The sequence below is a fragment of the Motacilla alba genome, chromosome 20 (genome assembly GCF_015832195.1).
Source record: "Motacilla alba alba isolate MOTALB_02 chromosome 20, Motacilla_alba_V1.0_pri, whole genome shotgun sequence".
Taxonomy (NCBI): domain Eukaryota; kingdom Metazoa; phylum Chordata; class Aves; order Passeriformes; family Motacillidae; genus Motacilla; species Motacilla alba.
This window is the reverse complement of record NC_052035.1, coordinates 14,781,941-14,802,178: the sequence shown is the minus strand read 5'-3', so window position 1 is coordinate 14,802,178 and position 20,238 is coordinate 14,781,941. Positions and strand designations below refer to the sequence as shown.

At 63.6% G+C, this 20,238-nt stretch overlaps 1 protein-coding gene across 1 annotated transcript; it reads right to left on the bottom strand.

Moving 5' to 3' along the window:
* Positions 1-16,717: 16,717 nt before the first annotated feature.
* LOC119710411 lies at positions 16,718-19,427 on the bottom strand. Its single transcript, XM_038159410.1, has 4 exons — positions 19,409-19,427; positions 19,074-19,180; positions 18,378-18,548; positions 16,718-17,278 (listed from the first exon to the last, which is right to left on the bottom strand). The coding sequence occupies exons 1-4, from the start codon at positions 19,425-19,427 to the stop codon at positions 16,718-16,720; spliced, it is 858 nt and encodes a 285-aa protein (XP_038015338.1).
* Between the last annotated feature and the right edge of the window lie 811 nt (positions 19,428-20,238).

The window sequence follows — 20,238 nt, the reverse complement described above, 5'->3', positions numbered from 1 at the left end:
CGCGCTGAGCCGCCCCTGCCGCGGTGTGCTGCGGGCTGCGGGGCCGGGCGAGGAGGCGGCGGCGTGTCGTGGCACCGAGTCACGGCCGGTACAAAGAGCTTCGGGGGCCTGCACTATGTCATTACTCAATTAGCCTGCTGGTAATAGCACTTCATTAGAGAGACAGTTCCTATTCACTGGCCTTAATCCACTTTCTAAAGCCAGGGCCAGAGCCATTGATCGCTTTTCCCGCTTTCCTGGTGAGGCAGAAAGTGGTTTTGGAGAGCGGCCCTGCCCGGGCAGAGCGGGAGTGACCCTGCTGCAGTGGCCAGGGCAGCCTCTCGGAGCCAGAGGTGGCAGCAGGCAGCCCTGGCCGCTCGGGGATGGCAGGGAGGCCAGAGCGCCTGCCCTTCTCAGAAACCAGCCCGTTAATGGGGGAACAAGTGAGTTTTGGCGTCGAGCCACGGGATGGGCACTGCCTGCCCAGCCTGAGCCCCGCTTCAGTTCATGGGGGCCAGAAGGAAAGGCTGCTCCTTTCATTTCTCCTTTCTTTCCTCCCCGCAGTGCTCTGTGCCCCGCAGGCTCTGTGCCCCCCCAGGCTCTGTGTCCCCGCAGGCTGTGTGCCCCGCAGTGCTCTGTGCCCCGCAGTGCTCTGTGCCCCCGCAGTGCTCTGTGCCCTGCAGGGTCTGTGCCCCCCAGGCTCTGTGCCCCCCAGGCTCTGTGCCCCCCAGGCTCTGTGTCCCCGCAGGCTCTGTGCCCCCCAGGCTCTGTGCCCCCGCAGTGCTCTGTGCCCCGCAGTGCTCTGTGCCCCGCAGTGCTCTGTGCCCCCCCAGGCTCTGTGCCCCCGTAGGCTCTGTGCCCCCGCAGTGCTCTGTGCCCCCCCAGGCTCTGTGCCCCCGCAGGCTGTGTGCCCCCGCAGTGCTCTGTGCCCCGCAGGCTCTGTGCCCCTGCAGTGCTCTGTGCCCCGCAGTGCTCTGTGCCCCCCCAGGCTCTGTGCCCCCGCAGGCTGTGTGCCCCCGCAGTGCTCTGTGCCCCCGCAGTGCTCTGTGCCCCGCAGGGTCTGTGCCCCCCCAGGCTCTGTGCCCCCCCAGGCTCTGTGCCCCCCAGGCTCTGTGCCCCGCAGTGCTCTGTGCCCCTGCAGGCTCTGTGCCCCCCAGGCTCTGTGCCCCGCAGTGCTCTGTGCCCCGCAGTGCTCTGTGCCCCGCAGGGTCTGTGCCCCCCCAGGCTCTGTGCCCCCCCAGGCTCTGTGCCCCCCAGGCTCTGTGCCCCGCAGTGCTCTGTGCCCCTGCAGGCTCTGTGCCCCCGCAGTGCTCTGTGCCCCTGCAGTGCTCTGTGCCCCCCAGGCTCTGTGCCCCCGCAGTGCTCTGTGCCCCCCCAGGCTCTGTGCCCCCGCAGTGCTCTGTGCCCCCGCAGTGCTCTGTGCCCCCCAGGCTCTGTGCCCCGCAGGCTCTGTGCCCCGCAGTGCTCTGTGCTCCACAGGCTCTGTGCCCCGCAGTGCTCTGTGCCCCCCAGGCTCTGTGCCCCGCAGTGCTCTGTGCCCCGCAGGCTCTGTGCCCTGCAGGGTCTGTGCCCCGCAGTGCTCTGTGCCCCGCAGTGCTCTGTGCCCCCCCAGGCTCTGTGCCCTGCAGGGTCTGTGCCCTGCAGTGCTCTGTGCCCCGCAGGCTCTGTGCCCCGCAGGCTCTGTGCCCCGCAGTGCTCTGTGCCCCTGCAGGCTCTGTGCCCCCGCAGTGCTCTGTGCCCCCGCAGTGCTCTGTGCCCCCCCAGGCTCTGTGCCCCGCAGGCTCTGTGCCCCGCAGTGCTCTGTGCCCCGCAGTGCTCTGTGCTCCACAGGCTCTGTGCCCCGCAGTGCTCTGTGCCCCCCCAGGCTCTGTGCCCCGCAGTGCTCTGTGCCCCGCAGGCTCTGTGCCCTGCAGGGTCTGTGCCCCACAGTGCTCTGTGCCCCGCAGGCTCTGTGCCCCGCAGGCTCTGTGCCCTGCAGGGTCTGTGCCCCACAGTGCTCTGTGCCCCGCAGTGCTCTGTGCCCCCCCAGGCTCTGTGCCCTGCAGGGTCTGTGCCCTGCAGTGCTCTGTGCCCCGCAGGCTCTGTGCCCCGCAGGCTCTGTGCCCCGCAGTGCTCTGTGCCCCGCAGGCTCTGTGCCCCCCCAGGCTCTGTGCCCCCGCAGGCTCTGTGCCCCCCCAGGCTCTGTGCCCCGCAGCGCGGGAGGAAGCGGAGCAGGGCTGCGGGCAGGAAGCGCCTGTGTGTCAGGAGAGGCTGTCAGGGACCGGGGGACAGCGCTGCCACCAAGCTGCCCTGCCTGCCGCCGACTCAGGGCTGCGGGGGCAGGAAGGGCTCAGAGCCCTTCCTCTGTCTGTGAGGTGTCTGCTGCCATCCCAGGCGTGCCAGCGCAAACGCAGAGGTGCAGGGAGCTCGCAGCCCAGCTCGGCCCAGGGCACAGTGCTGGGAAATGCTCCCTGTGTCCTGCCCCTCCAGCTGGCTGCAAGGCCTGGGGGGTCCTGCAGGGACCCGGTCCCCCAAGTCCCCCCACCACGATGGCCAGAGCATCCTCGGGGTGGCCCCGTGGCTTGGGGCCTCAAGCCACCACAGCTTCGTCCACACACAGCCACCTTCCCTGGGCATCCATCAGCCACGTGTCCCCTTCTGCCCTGCTGCCGTGGCAGGAGCTGGGCTTCCCTATCCCATCAAAAATAGCCTTTGCTAGGCTTGTGAAAGATTCATCTTGAGACAGAAGTTACTTTATGTCAAAACACATACTGGGGTAGAAAAATGTACTGCCCTGGTTACGGCAGCTGCTGTCTGTGACCAATATAATCCAAATTTCCCCCCCTAAACCTCACTTCTCAGCAATAACCTTCCATCACTCCCACAGAGCTGGAGGGCAGCAAGGTGGGCCCGCACTTGCTGGAAAAATTCACAGCTATTGGGAGTTGTGACTCGGGTGAGGGCCTGGAGGCAGGCTCCCTGGAAGAGGGCAAATGGTTTCCTTCAAATGGTCTGCAGAGCATCCCGGGAGCCAGAACAGCAGCTGGCACGTGCCTGTGGGACAGTCCCTGCTGGCTGCGGGGGACAAAGGCAGGGCTGGCACACACACACCCTCACCCAGCGGAAACTTCAAATCCTCCACAGTTTCAGCAAACACCTTGTTTTCATTCGAGCCCTTCTGCCATTCCGTACTGCTGGCTACTTCTCTCCAAAAGGAAATAGCTGTCCCATAAATAAGGGGCGCTGGGAGGGAGCGTGGGGGAGGCTGAGAGCGCAGGTTCAGGGAGCTCTTCCTGCATGGCCCAGCTCGGGGCTGCAGAGCACCGGGGCAGAGATGGTCCCTGGTACAAGAGTGCCAAGGAACAGCCACGCCGGGGGCACAGCCACGCCTGGGGCACCCCAGCCTTGCCCTGCTCACCCCCTGCGTGCTCCCCACGAGCCCCCTCCCAGCCAGCCCAGCTGGGGCTGAGGGCAGTGAGCCCTGGGCTGGGAGAGACCTGCAGAAACTCCACTGGCCCTGCCCGGGGGCAGCTCGGCAGGGCGGACAAAGCTGCCTGGTGCAGGGGATGGGCTTGTCCCCACCGTGTCACTGCCACCTCCTCGTCATTCACCCTGCAGGCAGGCGCTCAGCGGGGTCTGTGGGCCCTCAGCATCCACTGAGCTCCCTGGAGGGTTTGCAGCAGAGCCGGGTTTGCAGCAGAACTGGGGTTTAGAGCAGAGCCGGGTTTGCAGCAGAGCCGGGTTTGCAGCAGAGCCGGGTTTAGAGCAGAGACGGGTTTGCAGCAGAACTGGGGTTTAGAGCAGAGCCGGGTTTGCAGCAGAGCCGGGTTTGCAGCAGAGCCGGGTTTGCAGCAGAGCCGGGTTTAGAGCAGAGCCGGGTTTAGAGCAGAGCCGGGTTTGCAGCAGAGCTGGGTTTGCAGCAGAGCCGGGTTTGCAGCAGAGCCGGGTTTGCAGCGCTCCCTGCCCCTTGCCAAGGCCAGAACTGACAGTCTCTCACTCGGTGTCACCCGTCCCTGCCTGTGGACGGGGGTGGTGGCAGCGCTGGCACCGTGCTGGGGTGGTCACAGTGAGGGAGCCGGGGGGCTGACAGCGTGTGGCCTCTCTGGGAGAGCATGAAGAGCTTGGATGTCTGTTATCACTGAGGAGCAGGGAAAATGCTGTGATTAAACAGAAGGAAAATAATAATGGCTAATGCTTCCAAAAGTAATTTGGGGAGTCTCAAATTAGAAAGCCAAAATTGAGCTCCCTTGAAGAGACAGTTTTCCAGAGGCTTCTCCAAGACGTCTGGAGGAGTCATCCGTCGTCTGGCACCAGCAGAATTTGCCATTTCGAGGAGCTGTGGCCGGGAAGCGATGGTTCAGATTCCAGCCTGGCGCTGGGGCTGCCACCCCGCTCAGGAGGAGCTGCCCCACCAAGCCCGCGGCTCCGGGGGGCTCGGGCAGTGCCAGCAGCCCCGGGCTGCTCTGCCCGGGCTCGGGATGTTACCATGAGCCAGCTTTCCCAAAATAGTGCCTGGCAGCCCTCCAGGCTGCTGTGCCGGGCCAAGCGTCTCCGAGGCTCGCTCCCAGCTCCCCGCAGCCCCGGGGGAGGAGGAGCCTCTCCCCTCTGCATCGCCCTGGCCCCTCTGCCCCGCTCCCCCGCCCAGGGCAGGGCCCCCTTCCCCGCCGTGCCCGCTCCCCCGGCCGAGCGAGCCTGTGTACATGAAATTAGCGCCCTGGCAGGAGGCTGCCGGGGAAGCTGCGGTGGGAAGCAGATGCTCCGTGATGGAGCCCTCATGGGCAGGGCAGGGCTGCCCCCCGAGCAGGGCCTGGGGGCTCTGCCCCAGGGGGAAGGCTCCGGCTGGGAGCCGGGGGGGGGGATCAGCTCAGGGCTAGGAGGGCAGGCAGGACGGGCTGGGGAGCTGCTGCTGTGTGCCCACGGGTGATGCTCAGGGGAGTGGGCTCACACACCAGCACAGCTCCCTGGGGGAGTGCCCCACGCTTCTGGGAGCCAGGCTGGGCTTTTCAGCCCCATCAGCTGAGACAGCTGGGGCAGATGAGGGCTGGGAGCTGCAACCCAGCGGCCCGTGCTGCCAGGATGAAGCCCTGGAGGCCAGGAAGGCAGGAAGAGGCATCCCCAGGGCAGCTCCAGCACAGCATCCCCAGCAGTGCCACTGGCAGCCCACTGGTGGCATCTGGCCCCGGCAGCAGCCGCTCTCCCAGCCCTGCCCGGTCCCTCAGGCGCTGCCTCTCCTCCCGGCAGCGAGGGCTGCAGCCCGGTTCCAAAGTCCAGGCCCCGGTGACCCTGCCCGGGCCCCTGTGCACGGAGGGGAGATGGGGGTTCTGTCTGCAGGGAAAGCCCCGCAGAGAGCTCTGTAACCTGAGCACCTTTCCCAGATAACATCGAGGCAAAGGGGGGCGCTTTGCCAGGTCAGGTCGCTGACCCCTCTGAACACCAGCCCGGCACCACGGGCGAGGGGAAGACACTCGCTGGTGCTGCCAGCTTTGTTTCTTCTTCTTTTCTTCCCTTTCATGGTTTTGTGCCTGCAGGGGGGAAGTCCCCACTTATCTCCTGCCCTTTCCAGCCTCCCCGGCGTGGTTTCTCCAGCCTTGCAAGAAGGGATGGCCATTTCTGTTTCTTCTCAAGGCATTTTTCCACCCACCCTCGCTGGCCCTGGTGGGAATTGTCAGCTTTGAGATAACGAGAAGGATGGATTGTCGTACAGGATGTTGCATGAAGCCCAAGTGCTATTTGCAGGCAACTTTAATAAGTAATAATAAGGAGAGAGAACTCCAAAGGAAGTAACCTGGTACAGCAGACAAGGCAGATTTATCAAGGCAGGGAGGAAATACTCCCCAGAAATGAATCTGGCATGAGTTCCTGCACACCAGTCCCACGATCCTGTCTGCCACCACAGGCAACTCTTATCTGAAACAGTCCAGTGTTTAAAATAGACTGGAAAATAAATAGTCTTCCAGCACGACTGATCCTCCAGAGCCTGCAGTTCATCCCAGCAGCATTTACAGTTTTCTCTGGAGTGTTTCCGACATGTACTTCAAGACCTTCCAACTCTTTTCTCCTCCCCTGCTTGTGACATTAATGAACCTTTAGGGATTCTTGAAGCACATTTTCTGTGGATGTATTTTTAAGCAGAAGGAGAGCGTTCCCAGCCCGGGGTGGATGCAGAGTGGCTTTGTGAGGCACACTCCGAGCAGGAATCCATCAAGCGCCAGGGCTGAGTGTGGCTGCGGCAGCTTGCTCGTGTGAAGTTGTGTAATGTTCATTGTTCACAGCTGTGTCACCCTCATAGAGTATTTTATTGTTTTTCCAGTTGTACTTAAACCCATCATTCATTATCCTGCCCAGCCAGCGAGAGCCTCACCTTTAATTGATGACACCAGACAAAATGCCTGCTCAGAGTTTCCAGCGTCTCCACCACGGCTGGGACTGGCTCCCTGCCACCCCAGACCCTGCCAGAGCAGCCTGGCCCCTGTGAGTGACCTGGAGGACAAGGGGACACGGCCACCAGGAGCTCTGGCTGGCACGGGGCACGGGCTGTCCCTGGGCTGGGACATGAGCCCAGGCAGGGACACCCCGAGGGGCCAGGGCGCCACAAGCCACCCCCTGTGTGATGGGGAGGACCAGGCTGGGTGGCAGCAAAGCCCCCGGGGTCACTCCTGCCCTCCTGGAGAGCCAGTGCCCGGGGCCACTGCCCTGGCTGGGCCGAAGCAGCAGTGACCAGTGGCCGGGGCTGGCAGAGGCAGCCCCAGCTCTGGCAGCAGGGCGCCTCACACAGGTACCTGACAGCTGCCCTGACAGCCCCCACATGAACCTTTTTGGCCAGCAGAGCCACCTCCCCGTGCTGTCCCTGCGTGCCAGGCTGGCCTGTCCCACGTCCTACCCCGAGCCCCACAGTGCCCACCTGCCCACGGGCCCACGGGTGACAACAAACGGAGTGACCAAGTGCATTTGCTGGAAAACAGCCCCTTTGCAGGCAGGGAAGGTTTCCTGCTCTGTGTAAGGCCTGACAGACTCTCTACAGTAGTTAAAAGGGACAGCATTAAAGAAAAAGAACTTAAACAACCCCAAAGTGAAGGGCCTGTAATTTATTTACTCCCCTCAATGAATACTGGTTGCAAATCATTGTATAAAAATAACTCCTTTCTCCAACTTTTGATCTCTGATATTCCTGTATTTCCCTGGGGAAAATGTAAATCTATGAACTTATTACTAATGTTTCCTGTCCCTGACAGTGGAGCCAGTTGATATTTTACTTGAGAAGCCCAAGAAAAAAAAAAAAGCAGCATAAACTTAATGACTGCAGACTGTTTCCAATCTTAGTTTCACTTTTCAGATGTAGAGTTTCCATCTTACAACAGGGAGAGGGAGATTTTAAATAAAACATGATTTAACTTTAGCCAAACTTCCTCCTAGTGTTTATGCTTTTGGCTCGGGGTTTGATCCAGTTAAAGCTGGTTCCCTTTGAAGCAGCCCCGGCTCATCACTGCGCACCGTCACCACGCTTGGAAATTGTCTGTTCCGCTCCTGGATCCCACTGCCCCGGCCTCTGGCTGCCTCGCGCCCTCCTGCCCCGCCCTGGGCAGCAGCACCAGCTCCTGCTCGCCCAGGCAGCAGGCAGGGTGGCTGATGGTGGCACCTGCACGGGCTGGTGTCCCCCGGCACCGCTGGGCACCCTCCTTGGCCACCGCACTCCTGGCTGGAGAAAGCAGCTCTGTGGCACTGCTGCCCCAGCCACGGCCCTTCTGCAGCCCCAAAGCCACGGGCAGGGGTGGATAGTGGGGAAGCGCAGGGCAGGAACTCAGGGGTTCGAAAGATATTTGGAAAGTTCCCAAATTGTCTCATTTTAGTGTGTTCCTCCCAAAACCAAACACGTTTCTAGTTCGCAGCAGGCTTGGCTTGGAAGTGCCAGCTCTTTAGTGGCAGCTCTGATGCCCAGGTACAGAAAAATCCCCAAGCTTGCTCAGGTTTTTTCCCATTTCTGGATAGAAAAAACTCCCCCAGAAATCTCAGAGCAGAGGAGAAGCGTCCTGGCAGCAGCGGCACGGGGAAGCTGCAGGCATGTCCCCACTGTCCCCACCCCGCAGAGCCCCCCGGGATGGCCCCAGGGGCACCCTCAGCTCCTCTCGGGCGCTCTGTGCCACCCTGCAGGGCCCTGTCCCTTGGCACTGCCCGCCCGGGCTGGGAGCTGTGCTGGGAGGTGCGGCAGAGGCAGCCCGGCCCCGGGCAGGGGGCTCAGCTCCCGGGGGGCTGCTCCAGCTCCAGCCAGAACACGGGGAGTAAAAGGAACTTTAACGGGGTCTAACTGAGCTGTGCGCCCTGGAGGATTCCCGGCTGCCTGTGTTCGTGTCAGATAAATAGCCCTGTGACTGCAGCAATGTTTAACATCCCCTCTCATTATCTCTCTGGCATCCCGGGCTCCTGCAGGGATTGCAGCCAGGCGTCTTCCCCCAGTCCCCATCCCGTTGGCCGGGCTGCAGCAGCACCGGGACAGCCATCCCACTGCTTCGGGGGCATGGCAGGAGACAGCTGGAAGCACCGTACTTTGATTTTCATCTCCCCTCGTGGTAAGCACAGCTCGGCACAAACCCACTCCCCAGCCACGGCCAGCCCACGGGGTGCAGCACAGCTCTGCACAGCCCCTGCCCACGCCAGCCAAGCTTTCCTCCGCTGATCCTCACATGCCTGAATAGGCCACAGAAGAGAAGGAAAAGCGCTGGGGAGGAAATGGGCCATCCCCAGCAGCCCTCGGTGCACATTTCCTCTGCCCAGTGGCCAGGAAGGGCTCGGGTGGACAGTGGGGCCATCGCCATGCTGAGTCCCGCAGCTCTGGCTCCTGCTCCTGTTTTCAGCAGGAACACATCAGCTACCCCGGGCTCCAAGCACCCTTTTGGCCATATCCGCCTGGGTCAGCAGCGGGAATGGCCAGAGGCCCCTCTGCCCAGGCTGCCCGGCTGTGCTGCAGCCACACGTGGGCTCATCCACCGCCATGGAATTCCCTCTGAGGCCATGGAGCAGCTGGAGCCTGGCTGCACGGGTTTGGGGGAGGGTGTGGTTGCCCTGGAAGGTGAGGGTCCAGCCCAGGCAGTGGGGAGGTGTTGCTGGGCCCTCTCAGGGGAAGGCCTGGCTGTTGAGGAACAAAAGTGAGAATTCCCCTCTGGCTACCAGCCACCGGTGCTGGGAGCCCCACCACAGGAGCAGAGCAGCGGGGGTTCTGTGGGAGGTCTGGGATGTTTGGGCTGATACAAACTGGGGCTTTTGCTGGTGCTCTGGTCACTTAGAGAGCTCAGGGTTTCGCAGGCAGCCCCTCTTCATCCCCCAAGAGGCACAGGGAACCACAAGTCATCTGAGAGGTTTTCATGTTCCCCAAAGTCAAAGGCTGCCCGTGCGGGTGGAGCTGGGAGCGGTGGGTGAGCAGGGACCCCACTGCACCCTGGGGTCTGGCCAGGGTGCAGCCCTGCCCCACAGCCCCTGCTGCACCCCGGCCACGCAGCCCGGTGCTGACGGGAGTGGGGAGCTGGAAAGTTCCCTGCATACCAGCGTTAGCAGGAATGTTATTTACTGAGCGAGGGAGAGGTCTGACAGCGGAGAGCGGCTCCGGGCCGGCTCTTCCCCATGTATGGCCGTGGCCCGGTGTTACTCAGCAGGATGCGGCGCAGACGGAGGCACCGGCGGGACGGGCCCTGCCTGCCCCGGGCTGCCGGCCGGCTCTGGGCACGGCGGCGCCCTGCACCTGCCCCAGCCGGGCCGGGATCGCCCCTCGGCATCCCCGCGGCTCGGCAAGGCTTTGTGGAAGCGAGGGGACACGGGTGGGACGTGACGGCCAGCACGTGGCCCTGGGGATGCACCAGGAGGGGAGGCTGCCTTCCCTGGGAGCAGGATGAGAGGAGCATCACGCCGAAAAGAAACCCAAACCCTCCCTTTCCCTTCATAAGCCTCGTTCAGCTCAAAGCAAATATTTTTATAAAAGTGGGATTTCACTTCCCATTTGTATTTCTGACATTTGTTGAAAACTGACAGCGTGTTCAAGGGGAAACGCTGTTTCCCGAACCTGCGGCCTTTTCCCAGCCCCAGCGTGGCCCCGGGGAAGCCCGTCCGCGTCCCTCCTGCGCCCGGGGCTGCCCGCAGGTGGGGGATGCCCGCCGCCCCCAGCCTCCCTCCTCCCGCCAGGATCGTGGTCGGTCAGAGAGGGGCGGGTGCCCTGAGTCACGGGCACATCCCAAGGCCCCGCTCCTCTCCCCGAGGGCTTCAAAGGCTTCGCAAACAGGAGCAGCTGCAGCCCCAGAGCTGAGTCAACAGAGCCTCCTGCGCGGGGCTCGGGCACGGGCGGTGCAGCTCCCGGCCGCCCTGCAAGCGGGGCTGTCCTGTCCTGCCCGGGCTGGCGTCCGCCGTGCACGGACCAGCAATTAAACACAGGCGCCTTTCCTTTCCCCCTCCTGGGCTCTCTCCCTGCTTCCCCTGCAGCCCCGGCCCTGGGCTGCCGATGGAGCGGCCCCGGGAGCAGCGGGCGGGAGGCGATGGAGTTAGCCCCGGGCAGGAGGCGCCGTGAGGGTGGCTGAGCAGATGCGAGCGTTTCCCAGCGGTGACTGGCCGGGGAAGTTCAGCGTGACTCATGCGCTTCCCCGGGCTCTGAATCGCAGCATTGTGCTGAGAAATCACCAACGCGCTGGCACGGTCCCGGCACAGCGACATCCCTCGCGGGTACATCCCTCCGGAGCCCCGAGGGAGCGGCCTGGGAGGAGAGCAGCAGCTTCCCGGAGCCGCCGCCTCCTCCGAGGGCCAGGCTGGCTGAGCTCAGAGGTCTCCGAGCTCTCAACCAGCTACTTCAGAACGCCTCTCTTTTCCTTGGCACCCTGGGAAGCAAACACAGCGCGCAGGCAGCCGTGCATACGTGTGCTCCCTCAGCAAACAAGTCCGGGAAAGAAAAGGAGCCAAGAGGAGCCTTCTGGCGGCGCCCCTCTGCCAGCGCCACACCTCCCCGCGTGCCGAGTACACAGTTTATTTTCCTTCCCATTAAAGTCTCCGCACTAGCCTGGCTCTGGGAAACTCAATTTATGCGCAGAGCTCTGGGTATATTATTGCTAGCGAGAACAGAGCGGGGCAGTCAGCGCGGAGGCGGCTCCGGGGCCGAACAAGCCGCTCTTTGCTTCGGCGGCGGCAGCGCCGAGCGGGGACGGGAAGTCCCCGTGCAGACACAAAGTCTGGGGCTCCGCCGCCACGGCCGCGGCCACCGCGGGGCCGGCACGGCCAGGGGGGCTGGGGGGCCGCTGCCCCGCCGGGCAGACCGAGGGAACGGCGCTGGTCCGGGGCCGGAGCCTCAGCCCCCCCCGGGCACCTCCTGCCCGTGCCGGGACAGCGCTGGCGTTCCCCGCGGCCCGGAGGATGGAGCCACCCTCTGCCAGCTGGGCACTGCCCGGCTCAGCTAAAATCCAGAGGGTGGAGGCATGAGGGGGGATGGTTCTGAGCCCCCCCAGACCACGGCCTGTCCCGGTGAACGCCCTGGGGGCCCGCAGGACGGGGCTGAACGCAGGGCAGATCCACGCACAGGGCATTCCCAGCACTGTGCCCGGTGCTTTCCAGCTGTTTCTGTGCGCCCGAGCCGGCTGCAGCAGTACCTGCTGTGCTTTCCCCCAGCAGGGCTGGTGCAGGGCAGGGAGAGGCCATGCCCACGCTTCTGCCACAAGCTCCCACCTGGCCTCCACCTCCTCCTCCTCCTCCTCCTGCCCTCTCCCCTTCTCCGCCCGCTGCGCGTGACCTCAGACAGGCTAAATCCCAAACGGCGTGAGCAGGAGGTGACCTGCCATCCCCACAGCTGGTTTTTCCTTGCTCTGCAAGGTTACAATAGCTCCTTGTTCCTCTGTGCGCCCCGCTCCTCTCCTGTATCACATCCCACACGACCGCTTTGCAGTGACCTCATCGTTCTTATTTTCCATGCCTCCTGCTGAAAGCAAGGCCACATTCTGTCCCAGCCTCTGCCCCGTGCTGGCTCCTGGGGGTGCCGGACGGGAGGGGGGCTCCAAGTGCCTCCTGCCCCCTTGTCCCTGCACCCACGGGGCCCACACAACCCGAGCGCAGCCTGGGGACGTTTGCAGTTGTGGCTAAAGGGACATCTGTGAAATCCATTTGCAGCTTTTTCCTGCATTTTTAACCCCTTTATCCCCACCTAGCCTCAGTCTGCCCTGGGATGCTGAGCAGCCCCTCCCAGCTCCAGCCTTTTCTCTGGGGCACGCTGTAGGGTCTGCCCCACGAGGGACCTCACCCCAGATGTATTTGGTGTCAGGCACGTCTTCTGTCTCACAGGCCATAAATACCTGGGAAATCCATGTGTCGAGGCTGCTTGGCGGCCCTGCCCATGGGGTTTCTCTTGCCCAGGTGGTTTAGGACAGCTTGGTACCTCAGTGTTATTTTGGCTTCTCAACATGGCCCATTTCCAGGCCACAAATTTTTTCTTCTTGGGAACTTTTTCTGTGCCCTGTCCACCCCCGCCTCTTTCATGTGGTGTTCACGGGCTTGGTTTGCATGAAGCAGGGGAAATCACCAAAGGCTTTCATCCCCTGGGGCCTGGGACCTTCACACCCATCTGGGCTGTGGTTAGCCAGAAGAGAACTTTTGTGGCAGCCAAGGGCTGGTGAGAAACCAAGAGAGCTGTCCACTGTGCTCATCCAGCCCGGGCTGCTGCCCAGGGGAAGGGACTGCCCCTGTGTTGAGCACCCGCAGAGCTGCAGGGCTGGAGGCTGCACCGAGCCTGGTCTGAGGGACAGGGACAGGACAGGCACAGCGACAGGGACAGTGACAGGCACAGCGACAGGGACAGGACAGGCACAGCGACAGGGGCAGCGACAGGGACAGTGACAGGGACAGTGACAGGCACAGCGACAGGGACAGCGACAGGGACAGCGACAGGGACAGTGACAGGGACAGTGACAGGGACAGCGACAGGCACAGCGACAGGGACAGTGACAGGCACAGCGACAGGGACAGCGACAGGGCCGAGCTGCCCCCCGTGGGTGCCCCCACACCGTTTCTGCATGCCCGGAGGAGCCTCCTCAGGGGCACCCCGGGTTCCTCACTGCCCGGGGATGACAGTGCCTCCAGGGCTGTGGCACCCTTTGGCAGGAGCTCCGGGGTGATTGCTCGCACCCTGGCACAGCAGCAGCTGAAAGCCCTTTGCCCCTGAGCTTCCCTCTCAAATGGGACCTTCCTCTTTCTGAGCTCAGGATCAGCTGGTGAGGGGTGGTCTGGGCTGCCAGGGGGGCAGGACAAACCAGACCAGACAAGAGAGGACAGAAGCACTATCCCAAGAGCTGCACCCTGACTCTGTGCCAGCGGTGCTCCAGCATGGCAGGACCTTGCTGGGGAGATGCTGCTCCCCCTCCCAAGCCCTGTGCTGGTGAGTCACAAGCTCAGTGATGCTGCAGCACTGTCCCTGTGTCACCAGGGCAGGCAAACACGGGGTCTCTCCCGTGTCCACCTGGTTAATTATTCTGAGACTTTCATGTTTAAAACCACGAGGCCTCGGGAGCCCCACAGACGGTGGGGGGCCACCTGTGGCCCCACCTTTTGTTCCTCAGCTGGTGCCCGTCTGGCGCCCGCTGGTGCAGCCAGGAGCTCGGGAGATGTTTTGCTGAGGGCGTCAGCCTTGGAGCAGGGTGGCACATGCCTGCGAGCCCCGGCATGAGCTCACGTCTGCCGGCAGCGACACAGCCTCAAGTGCCTTAAGTAGGTGTTGAAAATCCGGAGTTTCTTTCAAGAAGCTCTGCGGTGGGAGGCGCGGTGCGGCCGCAGTGATTGATAGCGTGCTGTGCCTGCCGGCCGCTGCTGGCCACGGGGGTGCTGCGGGGGCTGCAGCGCGGGGATGGGGGCTCCGGGAGCACAGCTGGCCGAGTGGCCACTGAGATGCTCCTCGGGCCCTCAGGAGCCGAGCACGGGGCTGGCAGGAGAAGGCAGAGGTGCCTCCACACCCGGCAGAGGTGGCTGTGGACACCTGGCTGACTTGGCACTGCACACCTTGTAGGAGGGGGGTGGCCATCTCTGCAGCCCTGCTCCGTGTACCCCGGAGCCCAGGAGCTGCCCCGAGAGCTGGCTACAAGCCGTCCTCCTCTGCCTGTGCTGGTGTGTCCTCGGGAGGCTCTGCAGCCTCACCTTCCTCTGCTCTTGTGGCTGTTTGAGGCTCACAGGAGGGGCTCAGAAAGTGCCCCCCGCGCTGCCCACTGCCAGCTCCCCACTGTGCTCCCCCTGTGCTCGACACGTGGGGCCAGGCTGGCTCTGTGCCTTGGGTCCCCAAAATACAGGAAGAAAGCCAGACCCTTCCCATGCGATGCAGCCTCAGCAGGGTCTGCCCCAGAGGGTGGGGGGTTTCCTCTGAGGGCAGGGCTTGGGCTGGACAGGGATGTGGTTAATGTGCTCCCAGGGTGGCAGGGACCCTGCTCAGCCCAGACTCTCCCCTGGGGCTCGGATCGCAGCCAGGAGAGGCGGAAGGCAAAGGTGAGAACTGCACCGTGTGTGAGCCCGGTGTGTGGCAGGACAGGCCTTCCCCGGGGGTTTCACAAGCAGCTCCCACACCCAGCTGGCAGCCCCAGGTGCGGCTCCTGTGGCGCTGGGGACCGTGCTCGGCAGGCTGGAGGATGCCCTGCCCGCAGCCCCGCGCTGGGGAGGGTGCCAGGGCAGAGTCATTCCCCAGCCGGGCCAAGCCCGGGATTTCTGGGCTGCTCTCCACGCCTTTCCGTGGCTGGAGCCGCTGGCTCCCGGCGTGACAGCCAGGCTGTTCCCAGCCCGAGTGCTCCGCAGCCAGGAGCAGCCCCGTCTGTCTGTCTGTCTGTCTGTCTGTCCCGGCGCTCCTCGGCCCCGAGCTGTGCTGCTCACAGCCCTTGTGCTGACACCCGAGGCTGCCCTGGAGCAGGTGCTCTGCAGAGCCCCGCGGGCTCCCTGCTCCCCCCGGGCTGCGGCTCGGGGCCCTGCCGGGGCTCAGGTGGCCCCGAGGGCACAGGAGCATCCCCTGCCTCCTGCAGCCTTGACCTCAGACACACCTGATGGCAAGGAGAGCCCCCCTGCCCTGCCCCAGCCCTGAATGCAGCTCTGAGTGGAACCCTCTCCTTCTGCGCAGCAGCAGCTTTGGAGTGAGCTGTGCCTACCAGAGCTAGCAGGAAGGCTTCAAAGAAATGCTGCTTCTTTAGAAAGAAAGCTGCAATCAGTATGGTGGGGAGAAGTGGATTTTGATTCATTCCTCTACTTGAAAATACGGCCCCACCATTGGAGCTCTGTAAAAAAGTCCAATTTTTTCCAAGTCCCAATGATCTCTTTTTTTTTCCCCCATGAAATATAAGCCAATTAAATGCTCTTAAAAACATTCTATATGTTCAAAGTGAAAACAAAATATTTCAGAAGTGTCTGAATGAGGGTGGAAGAACTGACCAAGGCTGATCTAATCCAAGACTTAGGAACGAGCCTTGAAATTTCATTTTCCTCCACCTTTTGAAGGGGAAATTTTCAAAACCTCTCCTGTTCTTCTGTGTAGCCGCCCGACCTGGGTGCTAGAGTGGCGTACACAGTGGGTCACAGGTGCCAGGCTGAGCACAGTGGGCACAGCCAGACACCTGTGGGGTGTGCAGAAGGGGTGACAGACGTGCCAGGGCCAGAATGTGGCACCTGGGGCCACCTCTGCGGCGCTGGGGCGGGGACAGCAGCTGCCTGGGGTCAGTGGAGGAGGTGGGGGTGGGAGACAGGGGACACTGGGGTCCCTGGGGACACTGGGGTGCCCAGGCCCTCTGGGGTGGGTGAGGGAGTGGAGCAGTGTGGGGATCCTCGGGGCCTGCTGGGGCTCCTGGTGCCAGCAGCAGACATGCCCTGTTGCAGGGTGTTTTGGGGGCCAGCCTGGATAAAAGACGATTGTAAGTGCAGCCCGGACTTGACATTGTTTATTACCAGACAATTTATTGCAGCATCTTGGGCCCTCTCCAGGCAGTTGTGTGGCAGCAGAGGGCTCGGTGGAGCAGGCAGCAGCGCCTGCCCTCCCTGCAGGGCTGCGGGGCTGCCCTGGTGTCCCCACTGTGCCACGGCACGCCAGCAGGACTGGCACTGCACGGCAGAGCAGTGACCGAAACCCTGCGTTTGTGGTGAGCTGGAGCCAAGCCCCCCGTGCCTCGAGCTCGTCCCCCCAGAGCCTTCACACGGTGACAGCCCCACTGGGAACCCGGGAGCTCCAGGGCTGACCACGGCCAGGCTGAGGTGCCTTCATGGGCCCCAGCCCCACGACCAGGTGGGTGGCACCTGCTTCAATATCCGCCTCAGCAGGTCAGAACAGAGCAGACCTGGGGCTCCCCGGGCCTTTCCTGCCCCACTGCCCACAAGCGTCTGTCCAGCAGGTCAGAGCACGGGCATGGGAACCCAGTGGAGTCCTGGGCTGTGCAGAGGGACAGGTCAAAAGGAGCTCATTCCTGTGGGGAGGGGATGGATCCAACCTATGAGGACCCTCCCACCTTTGCTGGCGGAGATAAACATCCCAATAAACACGGGCTGATGCAATTATCACACGCAGGGAGACACCAGCCTGTCTCCCTCCTGCCTGGGGAGGGGGAGCGGCAGCGGGGTGTGGGGGGGCCCTCGGGGACCTCCAGATCCCGCTCCCCGCCGCCCTGTTAATATCCAAAGTGGCTGTGATAAGAAGCAGTTGCCGGGGCCGCAGGTGGGAAGGTGTCAAGTCGTACACACGGAGCTATAAACAGTGCGTGCCCATAAACCAGATCAAAGCAGAAAGAGTTTATTTTCAGAAGGTCTGCTTCCTCCGCAGGGCCTGCAGACAAAGAGCTTTTGGGGGAAGGGGGGAAGCAGAGGGAGGCAAAAAGGGGGAGGGTTCGAGGAAGGCAAAGGATGGAGCTGGCCGCGCTGATTTCTGCCGGCGGATCTCGCGCTCCGTGAGCAGCTGCCCCGGGACGCTGCCTGGACCCGGGTGACGGGGCTGGCCAGCCTCCCGCAGGGTCCCCGCGGTGTCCCCGGAGCAGCTGCCCCCCCCGGGGTGCAGGGCCGTCCCCCCCAGGCCAGGGCAGCCAGGCCAGGGCTGCTCCCGCCCTGGAGCACCTGAGCCCAAGTCACAAGCCCTTAAGCAAACTATTGTGCAACCTGTTGGTTTGCAGAGCCTGTCCCCACCCTCCAGCCCCCAAATCACGGGGCTCAGCTGCTGCGGGGGAAGCGTGCCCACCTGCTGCCGCTGGGCCGGGGAGCTCGTGGTGTGTGCGGGCAGGAGGAGCAGGAAATCCCAGAGGGGGAAGGCAGCGGCATCGGGTTCGCCGGCAGTGGAGCTCAAGAGGTCAGAGAGCAGATGCTGGGGCTGTAAGGAGTGCGTGTTAGCCCAGAGGCCTCTGCATCCTGTGCTGCCCCGGCTCACCTCACCCGCTGATTTAGAGAGAAAATTCCCACTCCTTTCCCACTGACCGACTCTGAAATGAACCAGACGAAGCTGGAGACCTCAGGCTTGTTCAGTTTGGGTTCTAGATAAAGACAGACTCTGAATCTCCTCCTCCCCAGTGCAGCTGGGCGCTGTAGCTGCAGGCTCCCTCCACAGAGGGTTTGCAGGGCTCTTGCCCCTCCTTCACACTGGTGCCGATGGGCTCAGCAGGCAGATCCTGCCCACCCTTCTCCAAGGGGAGAGCAAGAGCTTCTGGGCCTGCTTCAGCCCCACCAGCACGCGTTTTCCAGTGACCCCTTGGTGTCAGGAGGCACCAGAGCCATGTGCTCCCTGGTGCTCTCACACCCTGGTCCCTCCCAGCAGGCAGGGTGCATCCCCGGGGAGCAGCCCACATCAGGAATTGGCAACATCTGCTCCCACTTTGCCAGCGCCTCCTGCATGCTGCCCGCCCTGGGGTGCTGCCAGCACGTCCCTTTGTCCCTCTGTCCCTCTGCTCTCGGCCCGGGGTGGGCACAGGCTGTGCTGGGGCTGTGCCCACAGCGCTGCAGGGGCACGGGGCCCTCTGCGGTTTTCTTTCTTGGTTGTGCCTTGCCAAGGGCAGGCACAGATCTCTGCGAATGTCACGCTGGGCCTGTGACAGGCTTTGCTCTGTCCCAGCAGCACGGGAGCTGTTGTGCTGATCCCACAGCCCTCTGCCTCTCCTGGGTGGGTGTGCTGGCTCCTACCCTGCAGGGCTCCCTCCCACGGGCCTTGGCTTTGAGCCAGAGCAGTTCAATAGCTAGGTTTTTCCAGGATTGCTTTTCCTGCAGCCCCCAGCAGCTTCCTGAGCCTGTCTTCGGGGTGAGGTAAGAGCGCTGGGCTCACTTTCCCCGGGAAGGCGGCAGCGCCGGTCCCACAGCAGCCTGGCAGCACCTGCTGCCGTGCTGGCCGCTGCCTTCCCACTGACAGCCACGGCGAGGGAAACACATTGCACGGCCTTCAAGGGAAACTTCACTCTGCTGCGCACAAATATTTATCCCACCTGTTTCCTGCCCGGCCGGCTCTGGGCCCGCAGGACGCGGTGGGTCACAGGCAGCCGGGCGGGGGAAGCGGCGGGGAGCCGGCTCCTTCTCACACAAAGACCTTTGCTCGCAGGGCTGTGCGGGCTGCAGGGCCGCTCCTCTGCAAAGCAGGACAGGACAGGATGGGATCTCTGCGGGGAAGGGCAGGGCGAGGGCAGGGGCTGCTGCACCTCTCAGCTGCAGAAGGAAAAGCCCCCCCAGCTTGTCTTTGGTTTGTTTTCACCCCCGCTGCAGCATCTCTGGGGAAAAGTGTAACAGACTGGGAAACCATCGTGCGTTCCTGGCAGGGTGTTTCTGACGGCTGTCGCCAGTCTGGCTTTAATGTCCCCGTTTCATCATCTCGAAGGGGCTCTTCTCCGAGCAGAAATGCCTCGCGCCTGGAGCGGTGGCACGGCTCCCCAGGCTGGGTCCCCTTCCCACCCCACTGCGTGCCCTGGCTGCCGCGGAAATGGCCCTGCAGCGGCTCGCCGCCAGCCCGCGGTTTGGATGGGACAGAGGAGGCGCGATTCGCCGGCAGCAGCCGCAGGGACGGCGCGGGCAGCGGAGCCGCCGGGGCTCGGGCAGGCGCCGCATCCCCGGCAGCCGCGGGCACCGCCCTGCTCAGGAAATCCCTGCCCGCGGAGCCGGGCGCCGGGAAGCGCGGCCGCTATTCTTACCCTCGGGCCTCGCCTCCCGCCCGGCTGCCTGCGGGAGCCAGGATACGGGCTGGGGGCCCGTCCGCGGCGTGCGGAGCTGGCTCCGGGGTGTCCGCCCAACCCCACCCCTAAAATTAGCGCGGACCATCCCGCAGGCAGCTGTTTCCAGCACAGCCCCGGCCCCTCCGGGGGCTGCTGCTGCCTTCCCCACCCCCGCTCCCCCATCATCGCCGCGTTTCTCCTTTTCCCGGCCGGCCAGCCCGTGACTCACGGCGCGGCTCCCTGGAAAGCCCCGCTCGGCTCAGGGACACATCTGCGCGGCGACACCCGGCACCTGCCCGGGGCCGCACCGTCACCTTCCCGCGCCCACGCCATCGCGGCTTCCCGCCGCAGAGCCGTGCCAGCCCCGGCACCGTGCCGGCCGGAACGCTGGCAGGAAGGGTTTGACTCACGCTGGAGTCAATGAAAACAAAACTCCGCAAATAAATAGCATTCGCACCGTTTCCTCAGCGGAACGGGCCCTGTTTCCGACGCCGCTGCTCTCGGGTGTTTCACCCGCAGGGGCCGGCCCCGCTGCCGTGGAGCCCCTCAGGCGCCAGGGCTGCGCCAGCGAGAGCCCTTTCCGGGCTAATCCTGGGCTGAAGGCAGTGAAGGCAGTGCCTGTGCTGGAGTGCGGGTCCCCGGGGGCTGCGAGCCCCCCCAGACCTGAAGTTCAGTCCCAAACCTGAGCCCAGCCTGGCTCGATTTCCTGGCAGCCCCCAGCCCCAGCGGAAACCTGGCTGCCACTGGGGCTCACCGGGGCTGAGTTTGGAGCGAGACAGGCTGCTCCTTGGGCAAACCTCTTGATTTTCAGGTGGAGGGGAGCGCAGAGGTTTCACAGAGTGGATCCCCGCAGCTCGGGCTGAGCTTTGCTCCACGGCATTCACAGCCAGGACTGCCGCTGCCCGTGCTGGGCCCTGTGCCAGCCAGGCTCTGTGCTTTTGGCCGCCTGTAACCCATGCCCACAGCTCCCTGGGCAGCGGCTGGGGCTGCGGGATGCTGAGGTGCCTGCCGCGGGGCTGGCAGCTCCACAGCCTCAGCGGGATGCTGCTCCTCCCCAGAATCACATCAGTGTGGATGGAGAACAGAAATCAGGACTCAATGCCAGCTGTTCCCGTCCTCGCCCTGATTTCCCGGGCGATTTATT